The 19,107-nt window shown below is 47.3% G+C and overlaps 1 protein-coding gene across 2 annotated transcripts in view; it reads right to left on the bottom strand.

Moving 5' to 3' along the window:
- KANK4 (KN motif and ankyrin repeat domains 4) overlaps nt 1-18,386 on the bottom strand; it is a 107,065-nt gene extending 88,679 nt beyond the window's left edge. The window contains exon 1 of one of the 2 annotated variants that reach the window (XM_043999368.1): nt 17,768-18,386. Coding sequence is in view for 1 of the 2 variants with exons in the window: in XM_043999366.1 (XP_043855301.1) it covers nt 16,426-16,466 (41 nt within the window). In the remaining variant the exon portion in view is untranslated. Of the gene's footprint in view, nt 1-16,425; nt 16,502-17,767 lie in introns of those variants that run through there. The other variant, XM_043999366.1, reaches the window with a different exon arrangement.
- Nucleotides 18,387-19,107: the final 721 nt, after the last annotated feature.

The following is a 19,107-nucleotide window of genomic DNA, read 5'->3' as shown; positions in this document are numbered from 1 at the left end:
ATTTGCAGATATTACAGACTTTTTAAAAAAAGTGTAATGATAGTACCTAATTTACAAATTTGCTGCTACACCAATCATGCAACCTTAAGAGGATACTTTATAGAGCTAGACAAAGTAACAGCGGAATGCATTTGGGGAAGCCAAAAGCCTAGAATTTCAAGGCAGATAATGACAGTTAACTTGGTCATCCCATTGGGCTCAAATCTATTTCCACTTCGCATGGGAATCCTTCCTGACCCTGCACAGTGTAGCGCTTTCTCCCTCCTCAAATCACATTCCTTATCTGGGTAAAATGCTCTATCCCCTAGTGGAATGGAAGCTCCTTGAGGGTAGGGCAGGGCCTGTTATATCTTGGAAGCCCCAGTGCCTAGTCCTCTACCTCATACAAAGCAAGTACTAGAAATGCTTGTGGAAAAACATACACAACAGACTTCACAGTTTCCTATGCAATACACTTTTGTTTTCTTTGTGGGTTGAAATGTTTGTTAATGATTAAGTAGAAGATAAAAAAGAAATTTTAAAAATACCAATGAACAGAGGCCTGCTCTATTCCAAAGACAAACAAAAAGCCAGGCCCCTTCCCTCACCAAGCTCACCTTGTACTGTTAGCATCATAGGGAGAATCCGGAAGGGCTTCCTGTAGGAGGTGGGGCTGGAGACAAGCCCTGGGGACTCACCTCTCCCTTCTGTGTTTGACCGGCTGCTAGGATGGGAGGTCAGAGGACCGCCACAAACACAACAGGCCTGGATGCTGGGAAGGTGCTTCCCAAAGCCTTGTGAGCGTCCACACAAGCTGGGGGAGAGCACTCTTGAGTGGCCTCCCCCGGGGCCAGTGCAAAGGAAAGATGGGGTGGGAGGGACATCCACAGCACCTGGGACACTGGGGGAGGCCTCTGGGAGGAGGTGGGGTCTGAGCGGAGAATTAAAAGGAGCCAGGGACCCTAAGAAGTCGCGACTTAAAAGAGCAGTCAGCACAGCTGGGGTTAGGTGGGGTGGGGCAGGGGTGGGGGGTACTAAGGTATGGCTTATTGCTATTGGTTTTATGTATCCCAGGGTCATCTAGCTAGATCTGGAAGGCTCTCAGAGGTCATCCAGTCCAAACCCCTCACCTCACACAAGGAAGCCTGCACCTGCCAAGGCTGTGCCCGGGGTCACACAGGTGGTCAGCACTTCAGGTGAGATTTCACCCCCAGAGCCAGCTCCCCCTTCCTCCTCTCTCCCCAGCTCTGATTCTCAGGAGGCTTTCCCTTGGCCTCCATTATCAGCCGGCTCGCCTCGGCAGCCCCTTCCTCTGCTGGTGGCTTCTCCTGTGCCCAGGCAGGCCACGTTCACTCCTTCACATTCTCCGACTGTCCGGACTTGGGTGCCTTCTCCCTCTCTCTTTTCCTCCCTGCTTTTCAATTTCCTTCTCTGCTTTGTCTTTCCGCATTAGAATGTAAGCCTCTTGAGGACAAGAGCCCCTTGTTCTTTTCTGTTTAGCACAGTCGCCGGCCCCACAGAAGGCACTTGAAAGATGTTTCTGGATGCAATAAATATTTGACACTCAGATCGAACCAAAAGAGGCCTTTCAAGCACTTGAACACAATCATCCCGTTCTCCCCAGGCCATCAATCTCTCAGCCCATCAATGTCCCTCCTAAACTATGGCTCCCAGGGCCGAACATAGCCCTCCAAATAAGGTCTGTCCATTCTAAGCCAGAGGTCCTCTGATGGTCGAACCCCATTGTGCTCATTGGCTCATCTGACCCCACGACAACCTTCAGGGAAGATCCACTAGGAACAGTTGTCCCCATTAGAGATGAGGATGCTGAGGCTCGGGGAGGTTGGGGAGGGATGCTCCTGATGCCCATAGTCACAGAGCTAATAAGTATTGGAGGCAGGATTTGAACACAGGTCTCCCAGCACATCTGCCACTCACTACACAAGCAAGGGCATCTAGGCATTTAAACTTGACTAAGTAGACAACAGGGAGCTTGAAAGGCGGATGAGTGGTGCAAAGGTAGAGTTCTGACCCTGGAGTAGGGAAGACCTGCATTCAAACCCAACCTTGAGTATTTACCGGTTTGAGCTCTTGGGCCCAGAGCAATTCATTTAACTTTCAGTTTCCTTATCTGAATTATGGGATAATAATATCACCTACCTCCCAGAATAAGGAGAGAATATTTGTAAAGTGCTTTGCCAACTTTATAGCACTATGTAAATGCACTTAAATGTATATAAGGTATAAATTATGTCTAGTTATATATAAGACAAATTATATAATCATACTTAGATATAATATAAATTATATAAATGTGTGTAAATATAAATATACTTTAATATATGAAATAATACAAATATGTTATATGTACTTAAACATGAATATAGAAATTATGGGGAAATAATGTTTTATATATGTGAAATATAATTTTATATCTTAATATATACATTATACAAATTGTATAAATATACTTAAATATATAGAATATAAATTATACAAATATACTAAAATATATAAGTGCACAAATTATATTGATGTATTTAAATAGATTATATAAATATATGTAAATGTGAAAAATATAAATGTATGGATTATGCAAATATACTTATATAAATTTATAATTATATATAGTTAAATATATAAAATATAACTATATAAATTATATAATTATACATAAGGATTTTTAACGCAAAAGGGGAAATGATTATATCTAAGCACAAAGGAAATTAGTCTGCCAGCAGGACACAAGCTCATAAATTTAGCATGGAAAGGAACCCTGAGAAGTCATTTAGTCTAACCCCTGTATTTTACACATAGGGAAACTGAGGCCAAGAAAGATTAAGGGACTGGTGGAAGGTTATTCAGTCAGGAAGTCCCCGAGGCAGAGTCTGAATCCACATCATTGCCTCACCTCAAAGCCATTGTTCACTTCATAACCCAAAGGTAAGCACAGGATGGGCTCCCTCTGGTCCTTAGAGCCCCCATGTCTGGCAAAAATCACTGCTGACTCTTGACCTGGGAGAGAATGGGGGCTAGAAAGCCTGGCCAGAGGAAAGCTCGGTGGTCTAGAGGTGGTCCAGACTCGCAGTCCCTGCAGGAGAAAGAGGCCCCACAGGAAAGGAAGGCCCCTGGCTCCTGCCCAAGCTAGGGCAGCGGGGAGCCCAGCAGCCTGGCCCCTGTCCAAAGCAGCCTTTACTGCCCTGTTAATGGGTTACCCAGAGGATCCAGGGCATTTACCAATGGGGGGGGGTTGGGGAGGGGGGACTGGGGAAGAGGGTCTGTCCACACCAGGTTTTTCTTACTTCTTTTCTTTTCTTTTCTAAACGAGTGAGCACTAGACCCCTGATGGGGGCCCTGCCTCCCATCCGTCCTGAGCTGCCTTCAGCCCCCTCCTCCCAGTTCCCAGCCAGAAGGGGTTGGGGGGGGGGCCTCCGGCTGGCCACACCAGGATGAAAGGCCCTCCAACCCCGTGGCCAAGGCCTCCCTGTAGCCCCCCCCCATGGGCTTTCCAGCTCCAAGAAAGGGAAAGGGCTCCTGGGTAAACACCAGTCAGGAAATGGGGGAGGGGCTGGCTCCTATTTCAGAGGAGCCTCAAAGTTGGCAGCTCCAGGCCTGTTCCCTGGCAGTCCACTGGGTTCTCCTGACCCAGCCCTGGGGTTGAACTGATGAAAGGGCATTGATGAAGCACTCCCCACGTGCCAGGCACTGTGCTCACTACTGGGGGTGCAAAGACAAAGACCCTGGCCCAGATGGGCACACAGCCACTCAGGGTTCAAGTTCTCTCACACTGGCTGTGTTGTGTCACTTAACCTCTATGGGCCTCAGTTTCTTCATCTTTAAAATGGGAATAATAATAGGCACTAGATGTGAGGATCAATGGGATCACCTCTGTGAAATGCTTCCCAAACTCAGGACCACAGGTGTTACTGTTACTGCCATTTTACAAAAAGGAAACCGGATAGGCAAAGGGTCACATAGCTGCACGCAGTAAGTATCTGAGGGCAGGATTTGAACTCAGGTCTTCCAGACTCCATAATGCTATTTACTAAATGTTAGCTACTACTATTATTATTACCACTACCCTGCATTGACCCTTCAGAGGGGTTGTCATCAAACGGCATTTTGACCTCTCAGAGTCCAGCCAACCAGACTGGTTTCTTCTTCTAGAGGTGATTTACCCTGACTGAGGACCCCCCTCCCACTCCCCCACTCCAACCAGGGGGACAAAGAGGCTACTCCACACTTGATTAAAAATAACCTCAGGTTGGGGAGATGAGGAAAGGGGCATGGGTCATTCAGTCCATCCCCCTGCTTACAGACTAGACAGGATTAAAAACCATCCCAGACATAGGGAATCTCTCCTGTGTTCAAGGACCTCCGGGGAATGTGGTTAGCGAACTATCCTCCACAATCTATGTGCGCCTTCTCTCCCAGTCAGGAATGTTGGATCTCTGCCTCTCGCCCTCCCACTCTCTTTCCCGCCCCCAAGTTTTTTGAGACCCGGGGGAAGCTCTCCCACTTCCCCTCTCATCTGACTCCACATTTCATGCTTTGGGAGCAGGCAGGGCAGGGCTGGCTCCGAGCACTGCTGTCAGTGAGTCAACCTCAGTTCTGCATTCCTTGTCTGGGGTCCTTTCCCCCATTTTACCGCCCTTCCCTAAGGAGTCTGGCATGTCCCTTCCATCAATCAACAAACATTTCCTAGGGCCTGACAGTGTCAAGAGAGCTGAGCTCAAACCCTGCCTCTGACACTTATAAGCAGTGGGATTTGTGGCCTTCAACCTCTCTGAGACTCAGTTTCCTTACTGGTAAAATGAGGACTTTGAACGAATTGGCCTCTAGAGACCTCTTCTATCTCCGGTTCTACAATCCTAAAAGACTTAGAGTCAAATCCTGTGCTTGAAAAAGCCCAGTACAGACCTTTCTGGGCCTCATCCTAAAAGTGGGGGTGGGGGAGACAGGACTCAATGAGGTCCCTTTCAGCTATGACCCATGTAGTAAGGAAAACAAGGTGACCACTTTCCCCCAACACCTCTCCTCTTCCAAAGTTCCCTATTTATGTCAAAGGCCCCACAATCTTTACAGTCAGCCAGATTCAAACCTTTGGCATTATTGTCAGCTCCTCAGTCTCCAACACCCCAAAGAACCAGGGAGTTGCTAAATCTTGTCATTTCTGCTTAAACAACTTGTGTCACATGAGTCCATTCTCTCCAATCACACAACCACCATCTTAGTGGGGCCATCACCACCTCTCACCTATTCAGTGTCCCAGACCCAAGGGGACTGAAAGTGTCCCCACCTCCCAGCCATAACTCACTCTGCGGCCAAAATGACTTTTTTCAGGTGCACTTTCTCCCATAGAGTTCCAAGCAAAAGTTCTCATGGGAGGGATCTCCACAGAATTCACGGAGGTCCTGGGTGAGGAGGAACTGAAAAGCAGGATCAGAGCCAGGCAAGAATGAGCCGTGGCTGACCTGGGCATTTCCTCTAAGTGTGGGAGGAAGACCCAGGACTATTAGCTGACCACAAGCTCCAGAGGAGTCAACAGCATGATATGGAAGCCAAAAAAGCTCATGCCCTTTGAGGCTACTCTGAGAGAGGCATGTATGATGTCTAGGATGCTCTGGTCAGACCATGCCTGCATATTGCGTTCAGTTCTGGACACCATCTTTTAGGAAGAACATTGACAATCTGGAGCTTGGCCAAGATGAGGAAAGGACTGAAGATCAAGGGGAGACCTGGCAAGCTATGATCACTGCCCCCAAGGACCCAAAGGGCTGGCATGTAAAAGAGGGAGGGAGGAGGGAAAGGACTGCCTCAGGAAGTAGTGGGTTCCCCCAACCCCAAGATTGGAGGTCTTTGAGAAAAGGTGGGATGCTCCCTTGGGTTGAATGACCAGGTGTGTTCTTATAATGATTCTTACTCAGGTATAGGTTAAATCTGATGGCTTCCTGAGGTCCCCTCCTCCTCCAAGATTCTATGACTATTAACAGATGGGTAAAGGTTACATGGAAAGAAACTTCAGGTCATACAAGAAAGAACCTTCTAGGAAATTCAAGTTTAAAGATGTTTTCTTCCTCTGCATTATCTGCTTTGAAGGGTTTTTCCACTCTCTCACTACCACCCTGCTCCTAGCTGTATTCTTACCCTACCATTCTCCACAACCCATCCTTGCCCCAACACATGTCTCTTCCCTTTCAATTTTCCCCACTTACAAACATCACTTCTCTGCCCCTCATCTTTCCCTGTCCCTTCCTGTATGCCTTTGACCAAGCAACTCTGGCTCATATTAACTTGGTGAGGTGTGTTAGAAAACCATTTGGCTACAAGAAATGAAACATGAATTGCATTAGTCAGAAATGTTGATGAAGGAATTCAGAGAAACAGGGAAGAGTTGCATTAACTGATGTAAAGTGAGCAGAACCACAAGAACAATGACTGCAGTAATGTAAAGAAAAACCACCAAAGAAAGCCAAAATTGAGGTTACTGTAATAGCCAATCCAACAGATGATGAAATTGACTTCCCTCCTGGTGGTAGAAAGGTAGAGAAAACTTGGGGGGCAGAATGGAACATGGACACTCAGCCACAGTCTCTAGTGGTTGTTTTTTCTTAACTATTTTTCTTTGTTATAAGGGAAGGTATGGAAAGTAGGGGTTATATCCAAAAATGACTGTAATAAAAAAAGGTATCAATAAAGCTTTTTTTAAAAATTATTTCAATTATCTATAATTGGAGAGGCAGTAGAAGTTGGGACTGATAGTACCATGTGCAGCTTACACAGATTACCTGACAAGTTGGTCAGAAATACCCACAATTTGTAAATCTGGATCCAATGAAGGTCCAATCCTTTGGCCCCAGCCATAAACTTAATTTTGCTAACTATTCCAATTCTGCTTGCTCCCAAAAAGACATATACTCACAGGAAAGACCCTGGGTGTTAATCATAGTATCTCAAAGATCTAGAATTAGAAGGGATGTCTCAAGGCCATCCATTCCAACCCCTCATTTTACAAAAAAGGAAATTAAGATCCAGAGAAGTTGGGTCTTAAATTGCATTTACAGTCAGAGGACCTAATTTCCTATCCTTAATTCACCTTCTTCTACCTGTATGATCTCCGGGCAAATTATGTCACATTTCTGAGCCTCAACTCATTCAAATGAATCTTGAAATATAAAATCAATCTATCGGATGAGGCGTCTGGCAGTCATTTAGGAAATTGGACAAAAAATGGAAAGTCGATTTTGGAGGGACTTTGGAAAGGTTGGCACACTAACACACTATTGGTAGAGCTGTGAATTGGTAGCAATAGTCTGGAAAGCAATTTGGAGTTATGTTAAGAAAGTGATTATAATGCTCATGCTCTTTGACCTAGAAATACCATTTTGAGAAATGTACTCCAAGATGATCAAAGCCAAAAAGGCACTACTATACCTGAATATTAATTGCAGAACTTTTTGTAGCAGCAAATAAATGGAAACAAAGTATATGCCCATCAATTAAAGAATGCCCAAACCAATTGTGGCCCATGAATATAATGGAATACTACTGTTCTGTGAGAAGACAGAGAATATAATGAAGACCAAGAAAGTTGGGAAGATTTATAGGAACTGATGTAGAAAGAAATAAACAAGAACCAGGAAAATGAAATACACAATGAGGACAAAAGGCAAATGGAACCACCACCAACAACAACAATGAAGGAAATGGAACACGATATATTTATTTATAATGGGTGCCATGGTGCACAGAGCACTGGGCCCTCAGTCAGGAAGATTCATCTGTTTAAGTTAAAAAATGGCCTCAAGATACTTACCAGCTGTGCGACCCTAGGCAAGTCACTTAACCCTATTTGCCTCAGTTTCCTCACCTGTAAAATGAACTGGAGAAGGAAATGGCAAACCACTCCAGTATCTTTGCCAAGAAAACTCCTAGTGTGGTCATGGAGAGTTGGACATGATAAAAAACCAAGTGAACAACAAATTTGGCTCTGAAAAAGAGACAAGCACTCCTCCTTTCTTGGCAGAGGTAGAGAACTATGGGACTAGAATGCAGCATACCCTGTCAGATATACTGATATGTTGGTTTGGGGGTTTTAACTGGGGTTTTTTCTCTCTCTCTTTTTTTATTCTTTGGTACAAGAGACAGATCACCGAGTAGGGAAGGGAAGAGGAATGTATTTGGAAATTAAACAAAAGATATCAAATTAAACAACAAGATATTACAATTTTTTTCAAATTAGGAGTTAAGACTAGATGACTACTATGTTCCCATTTAGCTCAAAATCTACGATCTTAATGAAAAACCAAGGAGGGAAAAACTTTTTATCTAGAATTTTGAGGGAGGGTTAAATGAATGATCAAATTGGTTTAATCATTGTTCTGGGAGGGAACTTCCCCTCCCAATGCAAAGAAACAGCTGCTTGGCAATATATAGTTGTGGAAAGTTTGCTGGGTCACTGAGAAGTCAAAAAATTTACCCATGATCACACCGCCATTAGGAGAAAAAGGAGGGATTTGAACCCAAACCTTCCTGATTTCCAGGCCCATCTAGAAAACAAGATGTTCTAACTTCTGAATATTTTATGTTTTGTGGTTAGCTGGAAGAACCTTTGAATCTAGTCCAAGAGGGACAAAATTTCAGAGTCAAGGAGGGACCTCAGAGGTCATCCAGCCAACATCCCTGACAAATGGTCACTACTAAGTGATGGGGAGCTCCCTGCTTACTGGGATGAGATGACCACTAAGTTCCCTTCCAGCTCAAAATCTGTGACCTTATGAATATTGGGGGAGAAGGAAGAATTTATCTACAATTTGGTGGGGGGGGGGGGTCAGATGAATGATTAAATTGGTTGATTTAATCAGTCCATTCTTCCCTGAGGTAGTTCTAAGTATTTCTTTTTTGTTTGTTTGTTTGTTTGTTTTTTGTTTTGTGAGGTAATTGGGGTTAAGTGACTTGCCCAAGGTCACACTGCTAGCTAAGTGTCAAGTGTCTGAGGCCAGATTTGAATTCAGGTCCTCCCGAATCCAGGGCCAGTGCTCTATCCACTGCACCACCTAGCTGCCCCTAGTTCTAAGTATTTCTAAGCTTTCCTTATATCCTGCTAACAATGGTCTCTGTCCACTTTCAACCCATTGCTTCTGGTCCTGTCCTGGAAAGTAGAGCAAAACATAGGTAATAATTCTTCCATATGACAGCCCGTCAGAAAGTCAAAAGTCAAACAAAAGCCCATTTCCTTCATCCACCATCCTTCTCCCTACCCCAGGCTTAACTCAGATGCTGGAGAAAGCTTCTTCTTCAGATACAACTGGGGCTAGGTGACCTCTGAGGGCCCTTTCAGTTCAGGAACTCTGGGAGTCTGATGTTTCTCTCTTCTAGGCTAGCCAGGCTCAGTTAGTTCTGTTAGCTGATCCTCATACAACAAAGTCTCAGGGACCACCTTGGTGACCGTCCTTGGAGCATGCTCCAGTTCATTCTTTTCAAAAAGAAGCAGGGGGGACTGAAAGTAGTCCAGAAGATGGGCAAACTGAGGCCCAGAGAGGGGCAGCTCCTTGCCCTAGGTGGCCCAGCCTGGCAGTGTCAGGAGCTGGGGCCAGAGCTCAGTTCCCTCTGGGGAACGGCTGTTCCGCGATCTTTGCCCTCCATCCCAAATCTCCCGGAGCCCTTGGGGCATGCTTTTGAAACACCCACACAATAATGTGAGAGGCCACATGGCCTGGCAGAAATATGCCTGGGTTCAGAGTCAGAATGGTTCCTTCCCTACCTTCAGGACAAGAGACAAGTCATTGGAGGGAAAGCCTCAGTTTCTTCATCTGTAAAAGGGAAGTCACAGGATTTGCCTCTGCTCAGAGTCATATGGCAGGAACACCCCTCAGTAAACCATAAAATAATGTGTAAACTAATATTATTGTTGTTGCTGTTGTCGTTTCTTCTTATTGTTGTTGTTATTGTTTCTTGTTGTTGTGATTATTATTCACAAAAAACAAAAGTCACTTTGCACACAGAAATCATGATTTAGCCAGAAAACTGAAGCTGCAAAAACTTTTTTCTTAATCCACCCATAGCCACAAACAAGAAGCTCGGATTGTTTGAGTGACAATGGGATTCATGGAGTCCCCAGCATGCTGATCCCAGTGTCAGAAAGATCTTCATGCACATTCTTTCTCCAGCACTCCAAAGCTGCGTGACCTCAATTCTGTGCACCTCAGTTTCCTAATCTTAAAAATGGGTATGTTAAATAATAATAAGTAAATATAATAGATACAAATATACCTATAATCCCTACCTACCTCTTGGGATTGTTGTGAGGCTCAAATGAGATCTGTATACAGTCCCTGGCACATAGTAGGTGATTAATAACTGCTGGTTGGTTGATTGATTGATGAATGCATATGTCATGATTTAGGTTTTTCCTGGCAGGGGATATGTTTAATTTCAAATTTGATAAAGGAGGACTTGGGAAACTGAGCTTACAGCATTTCTGGGAACACAGACTAGAGGGTTTCTTTTAAAATAGACTCTTCCCTGGCCTCACCACCCCCTCCTTTTAGAGAAGGAACTTTTAAGTAATCCTTCAGATACAAGCAATCTATATCTGCCTGTATATGACAATAAGTCTACTTAAAATCTCAAGACCGCATTTATTTTATTCTGAATGCTGTGGGGTGTCTATTTTTAGCCTGAAAGCCCCTTTGCCTCTTTGTTAATTCTCCTCCATAAGGAGAGAGAATGCTCTGAATCCTCTGAAGTATTTTATATACAAGATAAGATTGTATACACAAGCACTGAATGTGTATATGTATGTGTGTGATACAAACACATGTATATGCACACAGTCACTGAGGGGCAGAGCTGCCAGGCACCAGAAGGGACAATCCACCCCCCACATTCCATAAGAACAAACTGAGAAGAAAAAGAGAGAAAGAGACAGAGGCAGAGATATAGACAGAAAAAAAGGAATGAGAGAAAGAGACAGAGGCAGAAAGCAGGGCTGAGACAGGGATGCAGAAACTTGTCTAAGATCTCAAAGCAAGAGAGTTAGTTGACTTGGGTCTCAAACTCAGGTCCCCTGTGTCCCTGGCTGGTGCTCTCTCCATTGTAATATTTTACTCTGTTTTCATAAAATAATTCATATGGTGTTTAAAGGTTAACAATCTGCCTTCCTCACAATAGCCCTGCAAATTACAAGGATTATCACTCCCATTTCACAGATCAGAAAACAGTGTCCTTGAAGGGCAATGACTTTCCCAGAACTGATAAGTTACAGAGCCTAGATTTAACCTAGATTTTCTGAAGCTGTGTCTGGGACCCTTTCAGTTGAACGTCACTGCCCCTTCAAATCTGATATCCAAGGGGCAGCTAGGTGGCGCAGTGGATAGAGCACCGGTCCTGGAGTCAAGACGACCTGAGGTCAAATGCAGTCATAGACACTCAACACTTACTAGCTGTGTGACCCTGGGCAAGTCACTTAATCCCAGTTGCCTCACCAAAAAAACAAACAAAAAACAAACAAACCTGATATCCAGTGTGTCACCGCTTCTATTTTACAAAAAAGGGAAACTGAGTCCTGTTGACATGACAACTTCTCCTAGGGCAGAGTTCATGGAAGAGCTGAGACCAAGATGAAGTTTCACAACTCCCCTACTGGTCTCTTCCACCCTAGAGTGGCTCTGTGTGTTTGTGTATGTGTGTGTGTGTGTGTGTGTGTGTGTGTGTGTGAGAGAGAGAGAGAGAGAGAGAGAGACAGAGAGAGAGAGAGACAGAGAGAGAGAGAGAGAGAGGAAGAAGGAGAGGGAGAAAGGAAGGGAGGGAGGGAGAGAGAGACAGAGAGCTGGAGAGGGAAAGGGGGAGAAAGGAATGGAAGAGGAAAGGAGAGAGGAGGAAGAGAGGGAGAGGGGAGAAAGGAAGAGGGGAAAAGGTAGAAGGGAAGGAGAATGGAAGAAGGGAAGGAAAGAGGGAGAAGGAGAAAGGAAGGGAAGGGAGAGGGATATAAGAAAGGGAAGGGGTGAAAGGGAAAAGAAAAGGAACAGAGGAGAGACAAAATAAGGAAAAGAGAGAGACACATATGAGACAAGGAGAGAGAAGAGAGAGAAAAAGAGGAGGGGCAGCAAGGTAGTGCAGTAGATAAAGCACCGGCCCTGGATTCAGGAGGACCTGAGTTCAAATCTGGCCTCAGACACTTGACACTTACTAGCTGTGTGACCCTGGGCAAGTCACTTAACCCTCATTGAGCGCCCCCCCCCCCAAAGGAGTTAGAGAAAGAGCAGGCGGGGGAAGCCAGTGAAGGGGGACAGAGAGAAAGAACCTCAGCTATGTGACAGCAAACTCCCTGAGGCAGAGACTGGGTCTTATCTGAAAGCTGCTTTTCTTCTTCTGCCTAACTTAATAAGCTTCTGTCTCGGCCCTGTGGATGAGGGACCAGGTACACACAGCCAGGCTTCCTCTCAGAAACCCAGTCACTGAGGTCGCAAGTCCTTCTCTACATCATTTCCCCAACTCCAGGTTGAATGGAAGGCATTAAAAAAAGAAAGACAGAAGCTCCCCACCCCCATCCCTAATGTCAACTCCAACCCAGCGGCCTGTCTTCTTCCGGTTCAGACAAGAAGAATGCTTCTGGTTGGCTGTGGATGTGTTGCTGGCTTTTCCCCAGGCCTCTTCCCCCCTTTTATTTTCATGTTGTCTTCCCCCATTAGAAGCTAAGCTTCTTATGGGCAGGAGCTATTTTTGCTTTATTTGTAGGGTGGGGGAAGTACCTCCAGCACTTAGCACCTAGTAGGTGTTTAATAAATGCTAGTTGATTAATTTTTTTTTTTTAGTGATGCAACTGGGGTTAAGTGACTTGCCCAGGATCACACAGCTAGTGAGTGTTAAGTGTCTGAGGCTAGATTTGAACTCAAGTATTTCTGACTCCAGGGCCAGTGCTCTATCCACTGCACCACCTAGCTGCCCCCACTATTTAATTATTAATGGATTGTGGAAACAGTAAGGCAGAGAGTTCTTCCAGTTACCTATGGGTAGCCCTTAATTGCCCTTACTCTCAATTTGATCATGTGTAAAAGGAAAGTAATACTTGTAGTATCTTCCTCACAGGGTTGCAGTGAGAAAGGTCTTTCATAAATCTTAACATGCAAATATGCCAAAGGGAACTCTCTAGATGTCACTCCTTAATAGATAAGTGGTGCAATGGATAGAGGACGTGGTCTGAAGTCAAGAAGATCTGAGTTCAAATCCAGCCTTGGAGACCTACTAGCTGTGTGACCCTGGGCAGGTCACTTGGCCCTGTTTGCCTCAATTTGCTCATCTGTAAAATGAGCTGAAGAAGATAATCCAGTATCCTTGACAGGAAAACCCCAAATAGGGTCACGAAGAGTCCAACATAACAGAAATGACTCAGCAAAACAATGATAAGTGAAGCTTCTAATGCTGAGCTGAGCACAGTCTTCACTTTGTCCTACTGCCTTTATGGGACCCCATGGAAATGTGAATTATTGTTATTTCTCATTAGGAAACAATTGGCACTAACCTCCTTCCACTCTCCCCACACTGGCTTGGGATTTGCAGTTGGCCAAGAAGCCCAGAAGACCTGGATGGCCCAGGGCCACAAGTCCCCGCCTAGCCTGAGCCTCCTGGTCCAGCTGCCCCTCTGATCAAAGGCACCTAAATCTTCAACAAAAACGGCCTCGGTGACATTTTAAGCAAAGAGCAGGTCGAAGGCATCCCATTTGCCTCCCTGATGGTCAACTCTGCTGTTAATGGTATTGTTCTCCCCCTCTCCACTCCCCCAGATCTAGACAGATACTGAACTGAACCAAAAGCAAGGGAAGCTTCTGGTGGCTTGCAGGGGTGACCTGGCCCATCCCACCCAAAGGAAAGAGGCAGCACCAGGGGCTGGGGACCACAAAACTTGGATCTGACTTCTGACCGTCACAAACTAGCTGTGTGGCCACAGGAATGTCACATTCCCTCTCAGGCCTTAGCTTCTTGATCTGTAAGAGGAAAGAATGTGACCAGATGATCTCAGGGAGGCAGTGTGGTACAATGGGAAGTGTGCTGCCTTTCCCCACCCCACCCCCCATCCCTTCCTGCTCTCCACCTAAAATTCTATTATCCCCAAGTCCCTTTGGGCTGGAGCATGCAAGTATTCCCTGCCCTCCCCCTCACCTCCAGGTGTTAAAAAAAGACAGTCACAGATGGATTGATCTGGGAGGCACTTGTGACTTAGCGCTCAAAGCCCAAGTGACCATCCAGTTATGAAGCGCCTACTCTTTGCAAAGCCTGAGATACCAAGTTTAGATCCAACAAGATCCCTGCCCTCAAGAATTAGAAAGCCAAGTTCAAGGTGGTCTGAGGGACCACCTAGAAAAGTGCCTCCCCTCCCCATCAATGAGGTCACCGATTTAAAGGGGAAGAGGGATGTTGGGTGGCCTCTTGGCTTCCTCCCGACATTAGGTTGGACCTGGAAAGTTGAATTTAGGGGGCCTTGAGTGCCAGGTAAGATGATTTGGAACTTTCATGAAGTGAGCAAGCGTGTGTAGAACCCTTTGCAAACTTTAAAGTTCTATGTAGGAAAATAAAAGTCTAAAATACAAAAATTAAATTAAAAAAAATTTAAGCTCTATAGAAATACTCTAATATAGAAATTATTTATTATTACATATTAATAAAGCACTATTATTATTATTGTCAACTATTTTGGAGCTGAGAGGAAACTCAGAAAGGCTTGATACAAACTCAGGTCTTCTCTACTCCAATTGAGCAGAAGAGGCTGGTGGACCACCAGGGGTGATCATTACAAAGTCTTCCCCTGCCATGGGACATAAAACGTTAGAATCAGTGGTTCCTGTGAATACCGATCAACAGCATGACCTGGGCTGAAACATCAACAGATTCCAGGTTATAGAGACCCGGCAGCTCATCACTCAGAGAAACTGGGGTCCGGAGAAGGGGGAGAAAAGAGACCAGAGGCTAGAAAAGACTTCAGAGATCACTCGGCACAAGGTTCTTAACTTTTTGGGGGGGTCATAAGGCAGGGGGGTAAGAATGCTGGACACAGATCGCCCAGATCTCAATTAAAGTCCAGCCTCAGTCACTCTTAACCACTCAGACTCAGTTTCCTCATCTGTAAAATGGGCGTACTAATAGTGCCTACTTCCCAGGCTTGTAGGGCTGCTAGGGGGCGCCATAGTGCATAGAGTGTCAGACCTGGCGTCAGGAAGATTCATCTTCCTGAGTTCAAATCTGATTTCAGACACTTCCTAGCCAAGTGACTGACCCTGGGCAAGTCACTTAACCCTGTTTGCCTCAGTTTCCTTGTCTGTAAAATGAGTTAGATAAGGAAATGGCAAAGCACTCCAGTGTCCCTGCCAAGAAAACCCCCAGTGGGGTCCAAAGGATTCAGACACAACTGAAGTGACGGAACAACCCAGAGTGGTGGCGGTGACCACATGAGGTATCTTCAGACCTGAAAGGGATATCTACGTCATTGTCATGGACTGGCCCAGTGGCTGATAGACCTCTTCTCAACCTACTATTTTTAAATGCATAAAAAAAAGCCCACAAGCTTATAAGGGAAATTGTATTGTATTTTTAAGAGTCCAACACTGATCATTTTTCCAGATGAGAAGAAACAGACCAGGGGAGCCATGATTTCCATTGAGTAGATCAACGACCTAGAAGCCATTTACTGCAATGCTCTCCCCCTCCATTTTACAGATGTAGAAACTGAGGCCAAAGATCATCAAGAGCCTTGTTGTCTTGGGTAACAAGGTCAGAGCCAGGCAGAGCAGGGGTCTGCATCTGGGTCCCCTAACTCCCAGTTCAGCTGACCCCAGCACAGGACAAGCCAGGGATGGGACTCCAGACCCTTTCTCCAATTCTTACCGAGCGCTGTCTGGCCCCAAATACTGATTATCTTTGTCCCAACCCAGCTCCTCCCCTGGCCATCAGATTTAGAACTGGAGGGCACCTGGAGTCCATCTATTCCAACCCCACCCCCACTCCATTGAACAGATAAGGGACTGAGACCAGGAAAGGTGACCGGCCCAAGGTCACTCCACCAAGCATCAAACAAGGGGGCCCTGAATGCATACCCAGTTTTCTTTGCACGGTACCTTGTAGACGCCTCCCTCTTCCTGAGATAGCACACTACCCAGAATACAGAGAGAAGTCTCATCCTCAGATTTACAATTAGAGGTTGCAAGTATTTTGCTGGAGATAAGTTTAAAAAAAAAAAAGGCTGAACAAAACTCCCCAGCAGGGCCCTTCTAGGCTGACATTTTAACGGGGAATGGCTGTATTGGAGACTGGCCATATTCTCACCTTCCAAAGCTTTTGCTCTTACACCTTTGGGTGGTCCCTTACCACCCCCCCCCATCAGGGGCAATGTGGTATAGTACAAAAAGTCCACTACTGACTAACTGGCACCAAACAACTCGAGTTCAATCGTACCTCTGGCACGCTTGCTCCCCGTGTGTCCTTGGAAAAGTCATTTCTCTTGCCTGGGCCTCAGTTTCCCCATCTGTACAAAAGCGCGGTTGGCTACATGGTTTCCCAAGTTCCTTCTAGCTCAGGATCGCATCTCATTGAATGAAAATATTCTGTCTCTTTCTTTTTTAAACCAGAATCAGCCCCCACAGAATGTATTCCACCTTCTCACCCCAAGGGAGCACCCTGAGGGTGCTCGGGTGGTCCATTTGGGGCTGTGCGTGTGTGCCCGAACAGGAAGACCTGGCTTCTGCTTCGGACTTGGGTTACCTCTCAGTGCCTCAGACAACTAAGACAGTTAAGTTTCGGAAGTGGAGTCGACCTGCACTGGTAGAATGAGTTTCCCCTTCTGGGAATACCAATGAAATACCAATGAAATTGCCAAGTCCAGTCTCTTTTTCTCGCCCTCCGGAGACTGCAACCATTTCACAGCAGGAAAAATGGAAAGGATCAAAGCTATGACCTTGGAGGAGGTGGCCGGCCGGTGCTCAGGGGGACCGAGAGAGGAGCTCACCGAGTGGCTCCGTGGGTTCGCCAAGCGCGATTACTGTTCTCCCCTCCCCCAGCCCGCCTCTCCCATTTGGAGAGGACGGGACCGAAGAGCTTCCAGCCACTGCGGAGGGAACGAGTAAGGGGGAGTCCTGAAGTGGGGCGGTGGCGGCGAGGGCAGGACTCAACGAATGCAGTCCCCCCCACCCCAAACTTAAAGATCGTGCGGCACGTTTGGGTTTGAGAAGTAAAAGGGTTTCAGGCGAGCAAGGTTAGCGAGAGATTTTCCTGGGAGCTAAACTGCCCCCCTCCCCCAGTCTGTTCCTACTCCCCGCCTTCCCCCGCACCCCGCACCCCGCTGCCCGGGTCCGGCTGGATGCTGCGCTCCCGATCCTGCATCCCTGGAGAGGACTGACAAGGGCAGGGGGTACAGAGAGAGGGAGAAAGGGTGGGCTGCCCTCTTGCCTGCGACATCCAGCCCCCACCTCCCCAGCCCGGCCGCGAGAAGAGCAGCGGAGAACGAGTCTGGGGGCTCGCTGAGTGCGGCGCAGTTCCGGCCACTGGGCTGGGCTGCAGCGCCGGCCCGATGCCCGCCTTGCCCCCCATACCCCCAAACTTGGCGCGCGCTCCCCTCCCCCTCCGTCGCAGCACGGGCACCGGACAAGGCTGGCCTCCGCGACCCCACTACCAGTCCAGAACCCCGCGTGCGCTCTGCAATGGCTGGCGGCTGTGGCTGCAAGCATGAGGGGGGGGGTCGCGGTCTGAGGGCTCCGGAGGCAAACCCCTTCTCTCCAGGCACTCCCGGGAGCCGCCTTACCTTAGTCGAGCTAGCTGCAAGCTCCCGGTCGGGCGCAGATGGCCGGGGGCTCAGACGGGCAGCTGCTTGCTCCCCTTGTGCCCTGGGGCTGGCCAGGGGTGCCGGAGCTGGAGCCCGAGCCCGAGTGGGGCTGTGCGCGTCCCTCGGCTCAGCTCAGCTTGCCCGACGTCCCCTGAGGCAGGCGGGCGGGCGGGCGGCGTCCCCTGCTCCGAAAGCTGCCCCGCAGCCCCCGCCTCCCTTTGCAGCAGCAGAGACAGAAAGAGAGGGGGGAGAGGGGAAACACCACCCCGGAGAGCTGGCGCTCACGCGGCTCCCGCTTTGGGGGGCGGGAGGATTGGCGAGGCCACCTCGCCCAGCCCCGGGTCGCGGTCCGGACCCCTCCTCCTCGCCCGCCCCCGACTCTGCCTCTGGCACCTCCCGACGAGTCGGCTCCGGGACTGCAACTGGCCCAGAGCTCCCTTTGCAGCGAGGTTTACGAGGCAAACTTCAGAGGAGCAGGCTGGGGGGGAGGAGAAAGGGCTACGTTTGGAGGTGGTCGCTAGAAGGAGTCGGGAGGTCCTGGATTGCGAGAGGGCCCGGGACCCTACGGAGCATCCAAGGCCAACCCCCTTTTAACTGACGAGGAAACTGAGGCCCAAGAAGGCACGTTATTGTCCCAAGGTCACACATAGAAAGTGGCAACACCAGGATTGAAATCTGCCTCGTGTTTTATCTTGAAAATAAATACAAACTCAAAGAAGCAATAATAGCAAGAGTTCTTCGCCTTTTTTGGGTCGTGGCTTCCTTGGGTAGTCTGGGGGAGCCTCGGGACCTGTCCTCACAATCATATTTTTAAGTATATAAAATAAAATGCTTAGGATTACAAATGATACCAATTACAGGGAGATAGTTATCAATATATGTTTTTAAGTTCACTGGATTCCGGATCAAGAATCCCTGTTTGAAAACGTAAAAAAGACATATGGCCTGGCTCGGCTGGTTACTTGATTGATAGCAGTTTGTTCCTTGTCCAATGTCTCTCAAGGCCCCCTTTCTAGCCCCCATCCTGCCCTTCCTCGGAGCCCACCCCGGACTGAGACGCCTTGCCAGCTTCTCGCGTGTTATTCCCTCCCACGGCCACTTGGGGGACCTGATTTGAGAAAGTTCCCACTCACTGTTCTGGGGCTCAATGTGTTAGCCTTCCCAGGGGTTCTTGTATCCAGGAGCTTTGGAGGAAGGTAGAGGATAGATCATGCCTCTTAGGGGTCGTGGAGTCGCACCCCCAATTTTATCAATGAGGAAACCCAAGTCCAGATTGGCCAATGACTTGCTCAGGGACCCACAGCCCCTAAATATCTTAG

The sequence above is a fragment of the Dromiciops gliroides genome, chromosome 4, assembly GCF_019393635.1.
Source record: "Dromiciops gliroides isolate mDroGli1 chromosome 4, mDroGli1.pri, whole genome shotgun sequence".
NCBI lineage: Eukaryota > Metazoa > Chordata > Mammalia > Microbiotheria > Microbiotheriidae > Dromiciops > Dromiciops gliroides.
Note: the sequence above shows the minus strand (reverse complement) of the source record. Positions and strands in the feature narration are given on the sequence as shown.